This window comes from Myotis daubentonii, chromosome 1 (assembly GCF_963259705.1).
Source record: "Myotis daubentonii chromosome 1, mMyoDau2.1, whole genome shotgun sequence".
Taxonomy (NCBI): Eukaryota; Metazoa; Chordata; class Mammalia; order Chiroptera; family Vespertilionidae; genus Myotis; species Myotis daubentonii.
Window position 1 is genome coordinate 193,501,804 of NC_081840.1, and position 22,485 is coordinate 193,524,288.

General features: G+C 34.1%; 1 protein-coding gene across 1 annotated transcript in view; it reads left to right on the forward strand.

The window, feature by feature from the left end:
- Window positions 1-22,485, forward strand: part of TECRL (trans-2,3-enoyl-CoA reductase like) — an 82,332-nt gene that overhangs the window by 38,322 nt on the left and 21,525 nt on the right. Inside the window, exons 3-5 of the mRNA XM_059682382.1 lie at window positions 5,115-5,159; window positions 10,845-10,948; window positions 19,585-19,700. Of these exons, the coding sequence (XP_059538365.1) occupies window positions 5,115-5,159; window positions 10,845-10,948; window positions 19,585-19,700 (265 nt within the window). The remainder of the gene's footprint in view (window positions 1-5,114; window positions 5,160-10,844; window positions 10,949-19,584; window positions 19,701-22,485) is intronic.

A 22,485-nucleotide genomic window follows, 5' to 3' on the forward strand; every position in this document is an offset into this window, starting at 1 on the left:
CCTTGAATTCATCTTAGCTAGATCACTTAATTATATGTAGGTGGCATTTTTAAAACTGCAGAGAAATGGTTTACAGAGAATAAAATGGTTCATTTAGTTTCAGTGAAGTAATGTGGTAAGTGAATCATTTCTAACAAATAAAACAACTGATTTAACAATATTAAATCACCGGCAATTATTTTAGTACATTAAGGCAGAGTTTTGTATAATAATATTTGATGTTTATTTCTTAAGATAATAGAAACAGAATTCATGTGCCTGCCCTTTTGTTAAGACTTTTAGGCTTTTAATATTTGGAAACACTAAAACAATACTGTAGTAACTAATGAAGCAATATAACCAAAGTGCTACTGCAAAGTGCACAGGCAGTCTGTCATGCCATTATGTTCCTGTCTACCATCCCTTCACCTGGTGAATACTTCCTGCCCCTTAATTTTGTTTGTACACATGAGAACTTCCTATTGGAGCAAGTCCTTCCCTGAAAGAAAAGGAGAAAGTTGTATACAACTTAGGATAACAGAGCAAGGAAATTGGTGGAAGCTATTAAGAAAAGTTTCATACTTCATAGAATTATGTAATTTTATTAATAAAACTGTGTAATTTAACATCCTGTTTATCAAAAATCTAAGATTCATCCTTATTTCTATATTCTTCCTACTTACAGAAATATTCTTTCTACATTCAGAATACTTTAAATCCAAACACCTTCCAGTGTACGTTATTGTTGTCCAGCATCTTATTTATTTGTGTATATTAATACAAATTACCTGGTGTCATTATTATCTGCATTATTATTTTATATAAAATTATCCACATATACAGATGTTTCTTTGCTTAACATTGTTTTGTTTATCTCATCTGCTAGGACCATAATCAATTTGTTTTTCTCAAAATCGATCCATTAGAAGGATGTTCATCTACGAATAGAAAAGGTCTACTGGGTATAAGATTTGGCACTTTAAATAATAATGTGCTTCCTTTACATGTTCCTTCAAGGACACCACATGGCGCTTATTTCTCCTACATGAATTTCTGGAATCTTGAGAAATTGAACTAAGCCATGTAGAAACGTATAGAACATTGTTTTGTGTTTTTTCTACTAAACTCTTGAATAGAGCCAGCTCTGCATAGCATACTTTTCAGAATTATATTCTGTTTCTATTTACACTTCATCCCATCTTACCACACCAGCTACAGAGAGCTCAGATTGTAAATAATAAAAATTGGTCGCCAATTTCTTTCTCTATGGTTCATTATAAATATTCCATCATTTAAATTAAGTAATGTCTTTTGTTTAATTTTTTTTAAATTACAGGTGACATGTAATATTATATTAGTTTCAAGGGTACAACATAGTGATTAGACATTTATATAACTTATGATCACCCTGATAAGTCTAGTACCCATCTGATATAATTCATAGTAATTGCAATATTACTGACTATATTTCCTATGATCTACTTTATATCCTCATGACTACTTTTTATAACTGACTCTTAACAGCTCTTAGTACTTATCCTTCCTAGTAGAATTGGTGATACCAAGAAAGGGTAGGGACAAGGGAGCAAGTTTTACATAGAGTCTTAAGTGAGGAATTCAAGGTTCTAGGTAATCAAGGTTATTAATTATTTCTGAAAATGCTTCCACTATTTTTATGTCTCTATTTCAGTAATATGAAGCATAGATTTCATATTATAATCAAGAATTATCAATTATCTTACAAATTATATCCTCACTAAGTTACTTCATCTTTATAAATATTGGTCTGTATTTTTTGATTACTAATAGGGTCTATATCTGCATGCCACCATTAAGTCAAGAATACAATATTTCACTTGTCTATTGCCAACTTTTATCATGTCTAAAATTGGACCTATGAAAATACAAGTTGTGCATTTAAGTTAAAATATGTACTGTTGACCAACTTCCTATAGAAGAAGCACTAATCATAATAAAAATGATAGCCTTAACATGCTCTTAGGTTAAAAGAAAACAAGGGCAGGCATCTAGCCTATGTACTTAAGCAAATCTGGCTTATAACATAATTTAGATGATTTAAATCTAATATAATTTATATCATTGCCCTCTTCCTTAATAATTCAAAATTTTAAATCTTTTTGAAGAAGTAAAATATTTAAACCCTTTAAATCTATTTTATGTTAGAGGATTTCATTAAATCACTGAGGATAATTTTTTTATGTAAAAGCTGTATAATAAATAGCTTCAGGACATTTTAAAAATGTATTTTTAGATCCATGGAATTAAAATATTTTTATTCTGATCGAGAGTATTAATCTTATAAAAACAAAATATTGAAACTATTGAAACAAAAGTTCAAAAAACAATGCTTAACCTATCTAAACAGAATTTATTCTAATGTGTTGCATCCAGTGCTATGACACTATGACAATCTATTTCTACTCCAGCCTTCCCATGCCCTCCCCTCCCCTCCATCCCCTCCCCTCCCCTCCCCCCTCCCCTCCCTTTCTCTCTATAATGTTGAGAATAACATACTGATTACATTTTTTAACTTACTAAAGAGTCACAACCAATAGTTTGGAAAATGCCACCTTTTTAAAATAAATATATTTGAATTACATGGATACATTACATATTTAGAAAGTTATTACATAGTGATATGAACAATTCCACTTATTAAGGAAAAAAAACTCTAAAGCTTGGCTAAAATATGATAAGAGTTATACAAATCAAGTTCAGCATCTTAGATAATTTAAGATCCTGGACAATTAGGTCTACTACATAATCATAATTCAGCTGTCAGACAGTTTTTCAAGTTCTATAAACTCAGCATTATAAATAATATTCTACTCATGCTGCTAAAAATCCTTTTTTAACCTATGTCTTTTAACCTTTATAGTCTTTTTCCCCACCATTCTTCTAGCCTATGCTATCTCACTCCAACAAGTACAGAACTTTTCAGATAATGTATATTTTGTTCTTTTAAAAGATAACTGAGGGAATTAAAAATAACTGAAATGAATCTAAAGGCTGACATAGGCAGTTAATAACTCTCTTTCACTAGCATACAGTGTTCAAAGATTACAACCTATAAATGCCAAGTGTATTTCATAAGTAGTTTTATAGTTTAGCCATGTTGAAAGAATTGGAAAGACATGCATTTTCCTGAATGTGTTTAGAGCTTCTAAGTTCTAATTATTCATCATCATTGTGGATTCTGTCAGTATTCACTTATGTGGTTCATAGACATATATATTTGCTTAGAATTAGAGATTTAGTTTTACATTGACATTTCCACCATTAAAGGCATCATAAAGTGGTACTGAAAATGATGTCTTACATGAATATTATTGGAATGGTCAGAATATGATAGCTTATGTACATTAATCACAGGTGCTCAATGACTATTTGTCCAATATAACTGGATTCTCATAAGCTTTGTATTTCTTCCAATATCCAAGATGGGAAACTCAATTAAAACTATAGAAGTCTTTCTTGAATTTATTTGCATTATATGTTTTTTGGAAATAGATATTCACTATGAGTAATAAGGTAGCTATTTTTAAATATTTTTCAACAAATAATATTAGCATATATTCCAGGACAGCAAGTGGTTATATAAATAATAACAATTGTATTAGTAAATAAAAATAAAAATAATGTGCCTTTATCTGCATATTTTCTAATTTAAAAAAATGAAATGCCAGAGTTAAACATGTACGCCTTCTTCATTTGCCATTCTATTACATATTATATGTAAATTTTGTTTACATATAATCCTAAATAGCTTTTTACTAGTGCTTATAATTTTTGACTTATGAGTTATTTTATCATTAGTACTTCCATTTATAAATTGTCTTTTTGCAGTAAATTTAGAGAGAATTGATTGTAATAGTCTAGTTATGTCACATTATCATCATTCTTACTGGACACTTTAAAAAGTAATGTTTTAAAAACAAAATAATTGTGGGATATTTCTTTAGTAATACTCTTACTTTGTTATTTATCAAGTTTCTTTGTTTAAAAGTGGATCACATAGTCAAGAATTAAGTTTTCAATAGACTTTAAAATAACTTAGAATTCATTTTAGAAGAAAATAATTATATTCTGGTAATTTTAGTATGGCAGTATATAATGAAGATTTTTATTTTCTTATCCAGATAGAATTCTTTAGTAATCTATTTATTCTTAATGGTAGTATAAGTAGGAGACACTAAAGTGATGTCTCTACTACGATCAATATGCCCATAATATTAAAAGTCAATAATACATATTATTCAGATAAAGTGCCTTACTCTTACTAGAGACAGTAACCCACTTTCACATGCCAATATTAAATACATTTTACATGAGCTCAAAGTCCTCCATTTTTTTTTATCTTCACCCAGGGATATGTTTATTAATTTTAAAAAGAGAGTGGAAGCCAAATAGCTGGTTTGGCTCAGAGGATAAACGTTGGCCTGAGGACCAGAGGGTCTCAAGTTAGATTCCAGCCAAGGGCAAGTACCTTGGTTGCAAGCTCTTCCCTGGGCCGGGCCCTGGACCAGGCTCCTTCTCTCTTCCACTCTCCCTAAAAATCAATGGAAAAATATCCTCAGGTGAGGATTAACGAGAGAGAGAGAGAGAGAGAGAGAGAGAGAGAGAGAGAGAAACATTGATCAGTTGCCTCCTCTACTAGCCTTGGCCAGGGATTGAACCCACAACTTAGGTGTTCCCTTACCGGGAATAAAACCCACAACCTTTTTGGTGTATGGGATGACACTCCAACCAACTGATCCACCAGGCTGGGGCAAGTCTTCCAGTTTTAAATGAAGATGTTTAGGCTATTTACTGGAGAATAACTTGTACAAAGTGCGCAAGGCATACATAGATCACATACCTTGGTACATGTTCACAGAATGGATGCATCTACATCCCAGTCCCTAGATCTAAAAGCAGAAAATCACTACCCCTTAAGCTTTCGTCTTGCTTTCTTCTCAGCACCCTGCAAGGGTAACCACTATTTCCATTTCTGACAATAGGTAACCATTTTACTCACAATCTAAAATCTAATCTGTCTTCCAATGAAAATTTCTAGATTTTAAAATGTGTTTTACATTTGTACTGACCGTTAAATGTTATTTTTCATTTAATAGATCCTAAGTGGTGCCCTTCCCGAATTGGCCTGCAGCTAGAACATGGTAAGAGCCAACTTTCACTTATGTATTCATTTAATCTGGAATCCTTTTTTTGTCATCAATAGCTCATATTTATCACTCTTTAAATGGCAAGCATTGTAGTAAATGCCATAAATATATTATTACATATGATCCTTCCAACATGCCAGTGCTCAACTTTTATGAATGAGGAATTTTAGTCTCAAGGAGATAACTTTGCTACTCACTGTCAGTAGTGTATTGGAGGCAGGATCTGAACTAATATCTTTCTGTCCCTAAAGCTTTTATTGATCTAATAGAGGTCCTGGTGCATGGATGTGTGCACTTTGAAAGAAAATTAATTCGAAGAAATATTTTAATATTGCTATTCACCCTTTCTCTATAATAGAAGTGTCAACCAAATTCATGATCGACAATGACAAATGGAAACACAGGTGTGCAATTGGTGCCAGTGAGAGCTTTATATATATAGATAAACTTGCTTAATTAGACCTGCTTTCTAATTTAGCTAAACTTTTTCCAGCACAATGGAGCACCCCAACTTCTCTTTCAGGTAATTGTCAGCAACACATCAGTAAAGATCAACACAAAGCAGATTATTATTGTAGATCACGCAGGGAGAACAAAGGGTAACATATTTAACTGCAGCAGTGTTTGACTATATTCTGCACAGTGAGAAAACCTGAAGTCATTTTCAAGTCTACCATTTCTTACTTCTTTTCAGTTGGGTCAAGTTTCTAAGCTTTCTAAATCTCCGTTTTCTGGCTAATGAAAAGAATATAGGATTCTACCAAGTCTCCTATCTACCTACTCTAGGACTTCTGTGAGGACCAAATGAAATGAGCCACAGGAAAACACTTCATAGACATTTGCTTAAAGTGTAAAATGTTTGCACTTGGCCATAAAGCAAGTCGTGTTCCTGGGCTGAAGAAACTGCAAGGAGGCTAGTCACTAGGGAGAGGACGCTGGGCGTTGCTATGTGACATCATTACCCAGCACCCACAGTGACCATTTCTGGGCTGGGCTGGGCTGTGGGCCGCATTTTGAGCCATGGGTCTCAGCAACATTGGCTGTGAGTTGGTGGGGTGTTGCTCCAGGGTGGTGGCAGGGCCTGTGCCCCACTTGGGGGAAGCTGAGTGTTGCTTTGTCAGCGCCAGGTCTGTGATGTCATTTCCTTGTAAATGGCCAGTGTACATTACGACAGCTCCTGCATTGAGTGTCTGCCCCCTGGTGGTTAGTGCATATCATAGTGACCAGTCGGACAGTTAGAGGGACACTTAGAATATTAGCCTTTTATATATATAGATGCTTCTGCCTTCTATTATGTTCTCAGGAATTATCTCTTTTTTTTTTCCAGTTTTTGCTATATTAAACCATGATAAGTGAACTAAACAGGAGCAGAACCAATTAAATTACAGAGGGGATTATTATATCCATTATTAAGCTTTAAGTTTTAATTCCTATTCTCTATTTTAAAAATTTACAAAAATATAATAGTTAAAAATGAATCCTGCTAAGAATTACTGTTATTGACATTGGACTAACAAGCCCTTGAAATTTGATTTGTTAAATAAAAGTTGTGGATAGATTGTAAATTTTAGAGGAATACTTAATCAAAGTCCACAATAACAAGGAGCATCTATTAAGAAATTCCAATCTCTAAATTTTTCAATACAATGGTGAACTGCATATTTTTCTGGTGCTTTTTAAGTATTTGGACTACCATTTTTCAGATAACATATTCACATTTGGAGACATAATAACTTCCTTGCATCTCTCTCAGATGTTGCAGTTGTTCTCATTGCTATGGTAGACATTCTTCCTTTGCCTGAGACCTCTATCTTGAAAACAAAGAAATCCATGTTAGAATCACATGTTCTTGATAGTCTCGAATTCTTCCAAGTTCAAATGTTCAAGACAAATTCTCTTCTGGCTAGAGTTTAAAAGGGAAATCATTGCCTTGCTTATTTTTGTCTTTGCGGGGCCCAGTATGTGCCAGGCACATAAATGCCTTTCAACACATGGATTGTGAAATAACAGAAAATGAAATAGGAGTAGTATTTTCTGAAATTGACTCATATAAAGAAGACTCTAAGAATGTCACAGACATCAATGTCAAATGTAATTGCAATTTGAAGGGCACTATAAGGGACTGGGAAATATGTGTCAGTTCAAACTTCCTGGTGAATGTGAACTTTTTACTTTCCCCACACATTTATTTACCTAGTTGAGTGTACCAGTATGTGATCTGAATGAAATTCAGCCAAGTGTCCTTGGATATGAATGTGATGATGTATATTAAAAAAGAAAAAAAGCCTCAATTAACTTAGTAAGATAAGTATACTATGGTTCAAAGAAGAGTTTATTTGGGGTAACTAAGAATTTTAAAGCTGACTCTCTGCTTACCTATCTACAGAGTCTTTTTTGTAAAGTGGAGCTGATAAAGAACCTAACTTATTTTTTGTAAGATTTTATTTATAAAACACTGTTGTTATGATTTGCACATGGTAGATGCTTTAACAATCATAGTTATAACTATAAACACAGTTATAATATTAAGAAAAAAAACTTAACAACAAAATTATTCAAGGCTTGAATATTTATGTATATATTTACATATATAACAGAATATATTTGCCAGAATGATTATACTACAAACAATGATATCATGTGAATTTAGTCTTTTACAGTTTCCCCACACAAAACTCTTCACTAAAACATAAATAAATTGCAAGCATTGATTTTTATGGGGTAAACAACAAACATTTATTGAGTTCAATGGCTCTGCTAAGCTTGGGTAGATGGAGTTGGCCTTACTTGGCTAGGCTTACTAGTAGTCATGCAGCTGTAATCAGTTGATTACTTGTTGGGGACTGATTGTTCTAGGATAGTCACAATTGCAACCACTGCTCTAGTTCTATGTGGTCTCTCATGCTTCAGGAGAGTATTATGAAGTTGTTGTCATGGTGGAGTCAGGGGTATAAACAAATAAGCACAAGCACTCAAGAATTCCTGGGGCCCAAGTTTGGAACTGGCATCTGATTCCTTGCCTTGCATTCTGTGTGCTAAAGCAAGTCACTAGCCTAGCCCATATTCAAAGGGTGAGGAAATAGACACCAATTCTTATTAGGAGGAATTAAAAGCCATATTGTAAGTTGATGGATATGGAAATTGTGAAGAATCACAGCCATGGTTGCAATAAATCTGTCATACAAACTGAACTCAAATGTGTGCTCCCTTCTCACTTCATTAATTATCAGGACTTCATAATGTCCTGGAAGTAGAGGGTTGAATTTCTGATTCCAGGAATCATTGGCTTTCGACAATAGAAGGGTAAAGCATGGGTAAAGTTGGCCCATGTCTTCCTATCACTGCTCCAACCATCCACACCCTTTATACAACAGCTTTGACAAACCCTTAGGCTCAGAGGTATACACGTTAGTATCTGGACCAGCCGTGGGCAAACTACGGCCCGCGGGCCGGATCCGGCCCGTTTGAAATGAATAAAACTATTGAAAAAAAAGACCGTACCCTTTTATGTAATGATGTTTACTTTGAATTTATATTAGTTCACACAAACACTCCATCCATGCTTTTGTTCCGGCCCTCCGGTCCAGTTTAAGAACCCATTGTGGCCCTCGAGTCAAAAAGTTTGCCCACCCCTGATTCTGGACCCTTATTGAGAGGAAATGCCTGTGGAAGATGTATTGCTTGAGTTAACTTATGCAGAAAACGCAAGCGCCTTAATTGGCCAAATTGACATAGGAAATAATGGTATGGGCTCACATTAGACATGCTCTCTTGACCCCACATATTCCTCTCCCTTTGGAAAAGGACATAGGCATAGAACACCAAAGACAGGAGTCCCTGATAACTGAGTCTAAGAGTGGTATAATCTATCTATCTATCTATCATCTATCATCTATCATCTATCTATCTATTTATCTATCTATCTATCTATCTATCTATCTATCTATCTATCTATCTATCATCTCTCATCTATCATTTATCTATCTATCATCTATCTATAAAAGCCTACATGACCATTATGACCTGATGACCGGATGACCAGCCTATAGCTAAAACATGCACTGACCACCAGGGGGCAGATACTCAACACAGGAGCTGCCCCCTGGTGATCAGTGCACTCCCACAGCCAATCTCCCGTGGCTGGCCAACCTCCTGCGGCCCCTCCCCCTGCCTGGCCTGCCTGATCGGCCCTGATCAGGACTGCGTAAGATGGTCTCTATCAGCCCCCATCACTGGCCAGGCCAAGGGACCCCACCTGTGCATGAGTTCATGCACCAGGCCTCTAGTTAATGATATGTCTGGATTCTATCAGGTTGTTTTATTCACATATCATATTGATGGAACCACATTTTAAAACATAATGAAAGCACTCTGTTCCTTGAAGTTAGCAAAAAATAGATCAAAGAGTAGAAACTGATCGCCTCCCCAAGGATGTCCATAGGGCCATGTTGGAAAGATGTTTTCAGTACACTTTCAAGGAATGAAATGCCATCAGAATTCTTTTTTTTTTTTTCATTATTAACATATCATGTTGTTATACATGATTGTCACACCAACATTGCTGACCATTTGGATATCAAAGTCTTTACCTTGATACATACTTCCCATTGATGTGCAACAAATTATCACAAATTTAGCAGCTTAAAATAACATTTATTAGCTTGAAGACACAATGTGGCTGGATTCTCTGCTCAATAATCTTTGCTGTATATTTCTCTACTTTGAAATTCTGGAGTGCTAGAAAGTTCTGTCTTTGTTTCCATTGTCTTCTTTTAAAACTGAATACATAAATAACCTCATCAAGCCTCATGATTTTAAATTTTAATGATTTTCAAGTATCTATAGAAACATCTACCCAACTGCCTACTGAACAGCTCCCACTTACTAGTAAATGTCTGACTGTTACCACACACTTACCACACCCTAGCTAAAATCTTAATTTTCACCCACAAATCCTGCTCCTTTCTCAATCTTTTTCATGTCAGTTAATGAGGTTGCAATGCACCTAAGTGCTCAGGCCAAATATCTAAGGCCAGTATCTCACTGAATCCTTTCTTCTCAAGTTAAATCTACTCTATGTTTAAAATACATCTGTGACTGGTGAATTTTTAACATTTACACAACTGCCACTTTAATCCAAACAAACATTATTCACCTCTTGACAAATTCTAAGTTCCTCCTAAATAATCTCCTTGCTCTTTTCCTCCCTTTTTCACACAGTATCCACTGTGGTCTTTTAAAAAGGTAAACCCTGCCACTCCGCTGCTGCTTTGCAATAACCACTGAAATCATTTACCCCAAATAATTTATCCTAGAATAAAATCATTTAGAGAACAATTGAGATGTTTATGTACTGACACCCAAAATTATACTTTAAAAGTACCTTATATCATATTTTATCATGACATTGTCTGATGTTACATTTTCTTAGAACACAATAGAATATTAGCTATTGGCAGTCTACTATGTTTAGATAGCATTGGAAAATTACTGTGCATTTGCAAATTTGCTAGGTATATTTTATAAGATGGGTATATTCACATTTTATTTCACTTCAAAAATGTACTATACATCATGATTTCTGTGTTAAATTCATCTTAGATTTTGTTGGTTGCTCATAAAATTTATTTATCACTTTGCTTTGAAATTGAATTAAAATAATATTTCTTATTATTTAAGGTGGGCCTTTTCTGAAGGACTACATAACCATTCAAAGTGTTGCAGCATCCTCCATTGTCACACTCTATTTTACAGACCTCGGTCGGCAGGTCAGATGGACTACAGTAAGTATTAGTTTAAAATGCAATGTAAATGCCCCCACATTATGATGCGAAATATTTGCTGATGTGAAATATTTCTGTCAAATAATTTATATTGAAACAAAATATTGTACTGAATGGTGTGTTAAATTGTCCGCATTTACCATGAGCAGTGGCTAACATTCCATACAAGAATTGGAACAATGGAAGAAGGAACAATTGAAAGAAGGAAGATAAATTTCTTTTTATATGTTAGTCTATCCAGTGACTGATGGCCTCATTTCTGCTCCCTCTATGTCTTGTCAGTTTAAATGGTATTTATTCAGCTTTCTTTCTAGGAGCCTGGTGATAAAAAAGATCTTTTTTGACATTGGAAAGAAGGGAGATAAAATATTCAGTAGAAATGGTCTAATAGGGAACAGGCATTTTGGAAACTAAGAGTAAAGTAGTAAGACCTCTTTGGATGTTGTTTGGGCTCTACTTGGAGGAGAAGCTATCGAAGTGGTAGTGATTATATCCAAGTCATTAAAAGAATGCAGACTACACTAAAAGACTTGGAGGACTCAGAAACAGAGAAAATACTTGACACCAGTTCACAAGTTTTGTGCTATTTATGAGTAATGGAATATATTCAGTAACAAGAAATACTATGTGATCTTTAGAAACAGAGGCAATGAAATGTTTAATCTAATAAATACTTTTGACACTGATATACAAAGAATAATGCAATCATTATATTTTTCAGTTAAATAAAACTTATTTATATTGTTTAGACTTTAAAGATTTTTTCTGATTGTATTCTGTTAGATATCTGCGATGTGATTACACTTTTAATAATTTCTATTCAAAATGGCTTTCCATTTTGCCAGCATTAGCAATCAAGGCTATCATCTATACTGCTTTGAGTTTTCCTTTTATATAACAGCAATCAGTTTTTAAATTATTACAAACAAGATTTTTTTGCATTATTATTTAATTCTCAAAAAGGGAAATTCAAGTTTGTGTTCATTCATTAAAATACTGTCGTCTCATTCTCTATTTTTCTAACAATTTCTCCTTTAACATATATAATCTTCCTGCATATTATATATGTTACATATACATTCATTTTTTTGTTACTTTAATTTCCAAAGTTTTTTGAGCTTTTGCATATTAGTTTGATGCACTAAAAACTGAGTTTATAATCTTTATGAAGTGTATTATAATTTTTATAAAACAATCTATTGACAAAGGCATTGGGTAAGCAAAGGGTTTAATACTTAAATGTGATATCCACAGATGTTTGCTAAAAGAGATTTTTGAAAAGCAGATTTTGATCTGCAAAGGTTAAAATATTCAGAGTCTTTGTCTACATTTATGATGAAAAGGGAATTCTGTCTACAGAAGTTGTCGAAAGAGTAAGTGGCATTAACTGTGAGTTCATTAGAAACCCCAGCTGCACCTTTGGATAAGCACTGAGGAGAAAAAGTGCTAAGGTGGAATTCTATGAAAATGCTACTAGAAAATTATAGCCTATCTGAGAGGAGAGTCATTTAGGTGACAGAGAGAACTCTGGAAATAGACTAGATATTTTTAAATCAATCCTATCGTTCACATAACCTTTTCCTCCAAGTGAGTCACTCCTATTAAATGCTAAAAATATGCACATTACCCCCTCTTTATATCAACTAAATTATAAATAAAAGAAATACTTTATCGCACATAACATTCTTGCTTATTTATAAAATATTAACATGCACTCTTAGAAGAGAAGCATTATCATAGTGAAGTTTTTTGTTTTGTTTTTGTTTTTTAGAAACAATCTCTTTAATTTAGCAAGGTCAATAACAACACTTAATATTTTTTATCAAGTAAGAGTGTGTTGTCACAGGATTATTGAGAAAATTACACTTATTGAAATACTTAGGAGAACAGGTTAATATTATAAACTTCACTGTATAAATGCTAATAACTAAACTAGACTAGACTAAATATCTTACAGTTTTCATCATTGTACATTCATTCATATTGCTCTGTGCAATTTATCTGTTGCATAGATTCATGTATATACCAGCAATACCAGATACAGAATTTGTCCTTGCCCACAGAGGACTCCCGCATGTCACCCAATGTATGTTCACACACTCTCTTCCCTACCCTGGAGCAACCACCAATCTGCATCTCTATATTTTTGTCATGTGGTGAAAGCTATATAAACAGAATCAGTTTTTTGAGGTTGATGTTTATTTTTCTAGAAGTATATACCTTTGGGATCCATCTGGTTGTTTTTAAGTATCAATACTCAGCTCTTTTTTATTTAATAGTATTCTGTTGTATGGATGTAGCAGAGTTTGTTTAACCATTCAGGCATTGACAGACATTTGGGTGGCTTTCAGTATTTTGCTATTACAAATATAGGTATTATATTTCAGTGTATATAGGTATTTCTGTAAACATAAGTTTTTATTATCTGGGACACAGTGTTGAGTTTCAAGAGTACTTTTTCTATTCTAGATACAAATTCTCTATCTGACATGTGGTTTATGAATATTTTCTCTCACTTTTTAACTTGTTTTTCATCATGTTAACAAAATTTTGTTGTTACTGTTATTGTGCAAAATGTTTTCAACTTTAATGCATTCTAATTTATTGATGTTTTTTCTTAAGGATCTTGCCTTCCTTGTCATATATAAAAATGTTGCCTAGTGCTGAATCTGGCAGTTTTGCTCCTATATTTTCTTCCAGTAGTTTAATAGCTTTATATTTTACATTTTAATCATAGTTTCTTTTTATCATAAAGGATTACCTATTTTTTATTGCCAAAATTAACATTTTCTTTTAATTTGCCTCATGTGTTTCATAATATATTTTCTCTTTTTTTTTCCTTGCCCAATTTTTGATTTATTCTGGAACTTTCTTTTCTTTTAGATTCCCTATTATTTTTGTAGTTATAGCTTCTTTTTTAGTAACTCTAGTGGTTACCCACATCAGTACAATATGAATCTTAAAATAGTAAATACTAATATAATTTGCTTGATATAAGTTTACTAATGGGAAGAGACTTCATAGATAGTTGAACAACTTTTAACATATTTGAGCTCCTCCTGGCTTATGTCCTATTGTTGTGATATAGTCTAATTTTTCTAATTCTTTATATTTAAAGCAACATTATATGGCCAGATTTTATTTAGATTTATCTTTTTATGACATTTCAGTTCTTCTTAATGGTGAGCTTACATGTAGAAAAATTATTCTTCCTGAGTAACATCTTTAGTGTTTATTTTAGTTCTGCCACTAATGAATTCTCTCAATTCTTGTTCATGTTAAAATGTGTTAATTTAACTTTTATTCTTGAAGAATATTTTTGTAGAAAATAATTTCATATTGGCAGTAATTTTTGTCTTTATTCACAAAATTTCATTATTTTGATTTTTGATATCCATTGTTTCTGTTAAAAAGTCTACTATATGTCTCTGAAATTAATGTGTCTGACTTTATAATTTTCTTTTGATTGATTATCAGTATTAGACTATGGTGCTCACAGTTATGTTTATGTTTCTATTTGTCCTACTTTGGTTTTAGAGTGTAATCCTGAGTCTATGGTTTTGCATATATATTTAACCTAAAAAATAGTAAGGATATTCTCTTTATCTTTTGATTCTTTATTATTCTCTTTGTAATCTCCTTCTGGGGTTCATATTACATTTCAATATACCTTGTTTAATAGTTTTCAAATACCTGCTAAAATTCTCAACTTTGTCTTTTATTTCTTTTTTAAAAAAATATATTTTTATTGATTTCAGAGAGGAGGGGAGGAGAGAGAGATAGAAATATCAATGATGACAGAGAATCATTGACAGGCTGTCTCTTGCAGACCCCCTACTGGGGATTGAGCCAGCAACCTGGGCATATGTTCTTGATCAGAATCGAATCTAGGACCCTTCAGTCTACAGGCAAATGCTCTATCCACTGAGCTTAATCGTCTAGGGCTGCCTTTTGTTCTTTTAAACATATAAAAGACAAGTTTCTTTTTCTTAGTATATCTCTGATAATTCTGTTAGGTGAATCTTCGGTTCATTTATTTTGAATTTCTGCTTTTTCTCTTGGTTTTGGTCACAATACCTACACTTCTTGTATAACTGCATATTTCAGCCTTAGTGAAGAAAAATTTGCAAAAAAAAATTAAAGATAGCATGAGGCTGAGAGTAATGTTATCTTCTTTCAAAGGTAATTTATCATCCTACAGATGGACCAATGGCACTATTGGGTCCCGGTTATTTTATTTTATTTTATTTTATTTTATTTTATTTTATTTATTTTATTTTTTTTATTAGTTAAGGTATTACAAATGTGTCCTCATCCCCCCCCAGGGTCCCGGTCATTTTAACCCAATCAGTGATTCCAGCTGAGCTTCCGTCCCTGCAAAGATAGATCTATTTCAGATTTATCTTCACTCCTATGTACGCCCCTACCCAACATTATGTAGATTATATAAGGCCACCTTTACCTTTAAAAGATAACAAGCAACAGTTTTAAATCCTTGCATTCTCAGATACCTTCAAAAGATTTGGTGGTCTTATCAGACTATGATTAGGCTTCAAGTCCCAGGTCAATCATTACAATAAGGCTCTGTTTAAAGAGTCTTTTAACTTTCTCATTTTTCAATGAGTTAGTAACTCTTTGAAGCCTAAAAAATATTTTGCTCAGTTTTTCTCACTGATCTCATTGGAATGCTTTGTTTGAATAGCCTTGAATAAAAGTCTGCATTATATGTTATTCATATAGTGGTTCAATTAAACACACAAACAAAAACCTTCTTCTAATATCACAGTAGCTTCAATAGTACTCATGAGTACAATGTGATATTACTATTGGGAAATGCTCTCATAATTTTAGTTTGTAGGTCTATCTTCAGAAGATTACAGTTGGCATTACTTTATTTTCAACACTTGCAATTCATTTTTTTTTCTCCACTATAAATTTCAATTTTAGAAGATAAGTAAATCCAGCAGCTAATAATTAAAAAGTTTTTTTTCAAGAGAGAATGAAATGCATTAAGTACAGCTTACACATAGGGATTCTGTTATTGCCTATTTCCTTTTTCAACTTAGACACATAGCCACTTGAATGTTCCATAGAAGTTCCAAGAAATCACAATTATCTACTTTTCCCAGTAGAAGTAGTGAATTTAATGTTTAAAGCAAGACATTAGTCTAAGACACATAACTTTCTATAATGGAGAAACGTGGATGTAATTCGATATTGGAAATAAATTGGAATTTACAAGTGAAGATCTTCAGAGAATAAAGCAAGTGCATCTGCTTTTTCTGATTATAGAAACTCTATTACATTTTTGAATTATACTAGAGTTTCTAGGCCTTGTAAATTTGTCTGACTTGCATGGGCTTATACCTCGCATATTTGCTTATTATTTTGGTTTTGGTTTTTCTCCTTTTTTAGAGGAAGAACAATTTCTTTTTCAGAAGGCTATCATTAATATTTGTCTATTTAGTCCTTCTTTTTATTTATTCTGAAACTATTTTCTGATTACATTTCGTGTTTATTAAAGCATATCTTCTCTCTTTTATTTGGGCCAAATAGACTTTTTCTTGAAAGATGCATTGTCCAAATGTTAGTTCTGGTCATTTCCAAGTGCTTTTTTCTTGAGTACTGTTTTAACCCCATGTTTTAGCGTGAACAGTACTTTTGATAGGATATCAGGCCTTCTAGAACATATTATTATAAGCTAGCTGTCTCTCTCAATTTATTTTTAGGAGATGATGGAGAGAAGATTGAAGTTTAATTTCCTCTGATCTAAAAAAAAACTTCACGTTTGTGATGGCATTTTGATTAAACTAATAGAGAGTGGTGTTTGGTCCAGGTTGACTGTTGTTCACAACATTTTTCATATCCGATGTATTAGCAAGAGCATTTGCTCAAAATTGTTTTGATTAGATGGTGTTGAAATAAATATTTTAAACTTTTTCTTATAATAAACAATCACTTTCCTCATTATTTTAGAGTATTAACTAGACTCTATTTAGTAGACATTCAAAAGTGGTAAATATTTTTCTTCATATCTGAATAATCAGGCATGTTGCATGCCATAAATTAATATTATCTTTCATTAAAAAGGTTGCTTTTATACTGAACTTATTAGATGTTGCATCATTTTACATTTTTTATTTATTGATTTTAGATATAGATAGATACAGGTAGAGAGAAACATCAAGTTGTTGTTTCACTTATTCATGCATTCTTTGCTTGATGCTCACATGTACCCTGACTGTGGGATTGAACCCACAACCTTGGTGTATCAGGACTATGCTATAACCAACCGAGCTATCTTGCTAGGGCCTGTTGAGTAAGACTCCCTCCACGTTCTGCGTGGAGTAGGGTTCGGTATCTGAAAGAAGAGCCGCACAACAAATGAGAGAAAAAGACACGAGATAATTTTGCAATATTGGGGGACCAGGCGGCAAGTCCCGAAGGACTTCCCCGGTGCTCAGGCCTCACCAAGCTTTTATTGATCTGGGATGCACCTATAGCATAGCCCTTAGGCAGGTGACGCCCTAGTAACAAGCAGACTAGCCCATCAGCAAGGATTTACATAATAATAAATGGGGGAGTAGTTTCAGCTACCACTGTCTGGACAAACAGAGGTGGTGCCTAGCTCCGAGCTTTGCTAGGGCTTCAAAGGCACCCAGCCTTGGGGGGGTGGGGGGGGTTCGGTGAGTTCTCTGTCTATGCTTATCAGATAGTGAAGGCAATAAACAGTTTCCCACAAGGGCCCTTAGATGTTACATTGTTTTTACCCTCATGTACAAGTCTTCCTTGTCTTCTGAGATGATAAATATTATTAAAAGGGATAATTATAACTAGAAACACCAACATATATAAATAGCTATTTATATGTGTATGCATATATACATATAATTACATATATGTATGTGCACACATATAACATATATATCATCAACACTAATAAAAGAGAAAAATGGTAATTGGCGTACGAGCTACCCTTTTCATTGGCTAATCAGGGCTATATGCAAATTAACTGCCAACTAAGATTGACAGTTAACTGCCAACTAAGATTGGCAGTCAACTGACAACAAGATGGCGGTTAATTTGCATATGTAGGCACAATGCAGGGAGGCGAAAGGGAAAGCAGGAAGAAGCCCCCTGCCACTGACAGTGATCTGAAACCCAGGGGGGAGCTAAGAGCTGGGGGGCAGGGCAAAGGAGGCCCTGGGGCTGCCTTTGCCCTGCCCCCCAGCCATGATCAGAGAATCAGGCGCCTTTTCTGCCCTGGCCAGTGATAGCAGGAAGTAGGGGTGGAGCCAGCGACGGGAGCTGGGCACGGTCGAAGCTGGCAGTCCCGGGAGCTAGGGGTCCCTTGCCTGGGCCTAAATCGGAGCCCACGATCACGGGGCCGCTGCAGCTGCGGGTCCCCGCTGCCCAGGCCGGACGCCTAGGCCAGAGGTGTCCGGCCTGGGCAAGGGGCCGATCCTGCGATTAGAGGGTGATGGGGGTCAACGCCTGAGGGCTTCCCAGTATGTGAGAGGGGGCAGGCTGGGCTGAGGGACACTCCCCCACACACACACCCAGTGCACGAATTTCGTGCACCGGGCCCCTAGTATATTATAACCATATAACTATACAAAATATTCACCAACTACTGATAAAAAATACAAGTTGTACTTAATGTTCACAGTTGCATATTTGAGAAAAACATGCACAAGTCTTCTTTCTTGGAAATTAATAAAATTGGCAAAGACAAGGTAGGAATGGCAGTCAAATTTATCATTGCCATGTGTGTCTCCTTTCTCCTCCCCATGAATGCATGCAGGTAAATTACTTTCCCTTCTTTGAAAATTCCAGGGAGTAGCTTTAACCTGGCTTTAGCATAGGAACCAAACTGAATAATGGACAGTTACTGGATTGAAAAAACTATCAGAAAGCAGTTAGCTGGATAATTTTTTGCAGTAATATGGTGTGGTTTCTAATAATATTTTCAAATCTTCTGATTGTCTCTCCATAGGTGAGATATTTGTCACTACATATAGAGTTGTCCTCAGCTCCAGAATCAGAGAGAAACCCTTTAAATTACCCATTCAGACTCAGAATTAAAGTCTAAAACTTTCAAAAGAGAGAACTGTATTATATAAATTTGAATCAGGGTAGAATCAATTGTGTTCAACATTACATTGTCATAAAAAGACTAAAAAAAAACAAAAAAGATAAGTCAGGAAGGCACAGTAGCCTATACCATTCAGTGACAGGGACAGTTCCCATAGAAAATGGAGTATATATGTGTCTGGGAGACATGAAGAAATGTATTTATAACAGTTTGGTTATTTAAACAAAAACTCCCTGCACTACTTATGAAGAAATCATTACATTAGGTTTAATATTTATTTTTATTTAAAATTTACTATGTATATTTGTCCACTTTATTTCTTGGCTATTTCTTCCAAGGGAGAATTCTTGTTATTTGCATCGCCAACTCATGCAGTAGGCTAAATCTGTAAATATACCTATGGACAGAGCAATCCTTAATAACATCTATAAACATTTATTGTTTATTCTAAATTACTTTCTTATTTTCAGGTATAATATCTAAACCTTAATAAAATCTATAAAAATGAGTTATTTAATCCAAATCACCTTCTTACTTTCAGGTATTTTTGGCTGAGTACACAGGACCCCTGTTATTATATCTCCTCTTTTATTTGAGGATCCCATATATATATGACGTGAAAGAGAGCTCTAGAAGGTCCCGCCACCTAGTGGTACAGTAAGTAATACATATGGCACATATAAATTAATGCGTTGAACAAGGATACAGATATTATGTTAATAAGTGTTGTTTGTACAATCAATTACCATGCATTCAATTTTAGGGAAATATATTTAGGTAATCACGAATAATGTTTACATACCAACTTGCAAATTTATAAGCAAGGAATTCAATGCAATTTAAAATAGAGGTAATTTAAGTTATTAATACAATTAGCAAGAGAAATCTGGAAATTTAGAAATATTAAAAAAAGCTTAAAATTATAAAGTGGAAAGGACTTGTATAGAGCATAAAATATAAAATATTTCTCTAAAAATATGGACAACATTGCATAGGAAATACATGATTACCTAAGTCATAAACAGGGGGGAGGGAGGATTTTTACAAGTTTCCTTTAGTAAGTAAAAATCCAAAGTAAAATTTTACTTTGAAATAAGACATACAGGAAAAAAAAAAGAATGGGACAGTCATAAAAACAAAATAAGCAGAACATACAACTATGGCATTTTGTGGAAATAATTTGCCTCTCTCTCTCTCTCTCTCTCTCTCTCTCTCTCTCTCTCTCTCTCTCTTTCTCTCTTTCTCTATACCAAATTAAAGAGAAACATTTTTCAAGATACTACATTGAGATGTAAAAATGTAGGATTAGCAATTTAACACAAAGAACCTGATTAAATGAAAGCATTCTAAGTGAGTTAAGCAGATTTTAGGTCTTAGGGATGCTCGAAGACAGAGAATGACTTGACTGTGAATTTGTCATCTCAAATCAGGCTTTTCCTTGCCCCTAATGTCTGTACTCCAGCCGCGCTGACCTCCCTCCTTGTCCTTATACCTCTCATGTTCCCCTTCACATCAGGCATTTACACATGCCATCTCTATTCCTCTATCCGCATCTCCTCCCTCTTCCTTATCTCTCACTCAAACTTCAAATAGAAGCTCAATATTTCTTACTTTAGGGTAGCCATTGCGATTCCTTCCATGACAAATATGCTACTAAAGTGCTTTTCCTTTATACATTTTAACTTTAAAATTATATGTTCACGATCATTTGTCTTTCCCTCTATAGAGTTAAAGTTTTATCATGATATACTTTGATGTTCCATCTATCTTCACTGTTTAACACATTGTCTGATTTACAGGGAATATACAATAAAAATGTTTTGAATGGTAAGGTAGATAAACGAATTGTATACATATTTATTTTACAATGCACTCTTTTAGAGTATAAAAGAGAAAAACCTGACATTGATGGGAGCTCTGAGATAACTTTTCTAAGAAAGTTACATTTGAAATTTTTTCTTTGTTTTCTGGAAAGATGCTCAGGTCAGTATAGAACAGGTTGCTCAGCGGTCTTCGGACAATAACATATGTCTTTCTTTTTGTTAAGTGAAGAGAATAACCAATTCGTTTGGAAAGATTATGGGGTGAAGAGTTCATAAGGAGAATGCAATTACACTCAATTTTTAGACCAAAGATCTAACATGTACCAGATTTATAGCACAGCATGGAAAAGGGACACCCCCTCACACCCGCCTGGTAGTCTCAAAGCAGTTGGATGACTGTTGGTTACTATTCTTAAACACAAACACATCATATTTTATAACCTCTTAATAATAAATGTATTTTTGCAACGTAGCTCAAAATAGCAAATATGTTGACTTTATATGAAATCATTCCAGAGCAGAAACACACAAATACACAAACTACTTCTGAAACTTAAGCGTCTAGTAGATCTCTATAAAATAATCACAAGGCTTCTAAGGCAAACTAATTTCAGAATGGATGATATACTTTCTTATGGTTAAAAAGATCAAATTTCAGATGCTATATTCACTTGCCACATACTCTAATGTTAATTCTCCCAAAACACTTTGAATCAAATCACAGTCAAAGTATTTTTTAGGTAGGTTTAGATTTATATGTGACTCAACAGCCACACAATTCTTAGAAGCCTCTACACACTACGGCTAAGGCCAAATTACTTGCAGGCTCTTTCTTTCCATCGGCAGTGAAGGGTGGTCCACAGCTTGGTGTAACGGTTATTCTTCAATTCAATCAGTAGTACTTAAGATAGAGGCTACATACTCAAAATTACCACGGCCCCTCCCACCAGAGGTGTTGAGTAAACCAGCTGCACTGTGTCTAAAACCACACCTCCTTACAACTTCTTGCTGCATCATCAGGAATGGAAAAAGACACCAGAGAACCTTTTCTGCACTCAGCATTCATAGTTTGATTATCTGCCTTAAATGCAAGAGGATACATTAAATATTTAGATACATTAGCCCTGTTTAGTTCACCCACCTCATTAGACTGTGTATTTTCAGATCATCCCTCAGACACACCACCATGTATGTAGAATTTCTCCTTAACTAACCCCATACTAAATTTCATGTACACTCTCCATGTCAATAAACTCTATTGTCCTCTATTTGTTACTTTCTCCTAGTCCTCCCCAACTCTTGGAATTCTTCCACTGTGACCCGAAAATTATTAGCAAAATCTCTTCTCTCTTCAGCATTTGTCTGATTATTGCTTTCATATTCTTCCTCAAGATTACCTGATACACTGCCTCCCTTGAAGCTCTGTAAAGTTGAGACGTACTTTGTGGATAAAATAAAAAAACACAAGTTGCATTGGCTCCATAGAAAATGAAATTCAAACATAATTTATGGCACTTGCTAAAGGACAACCAGACAATGAAAAAGTTACTCTGAATATTATAAAATGTCATATGCATTCTAAGTAGGTTTTGGATATTTTTAAAACTTGTAAATTATCT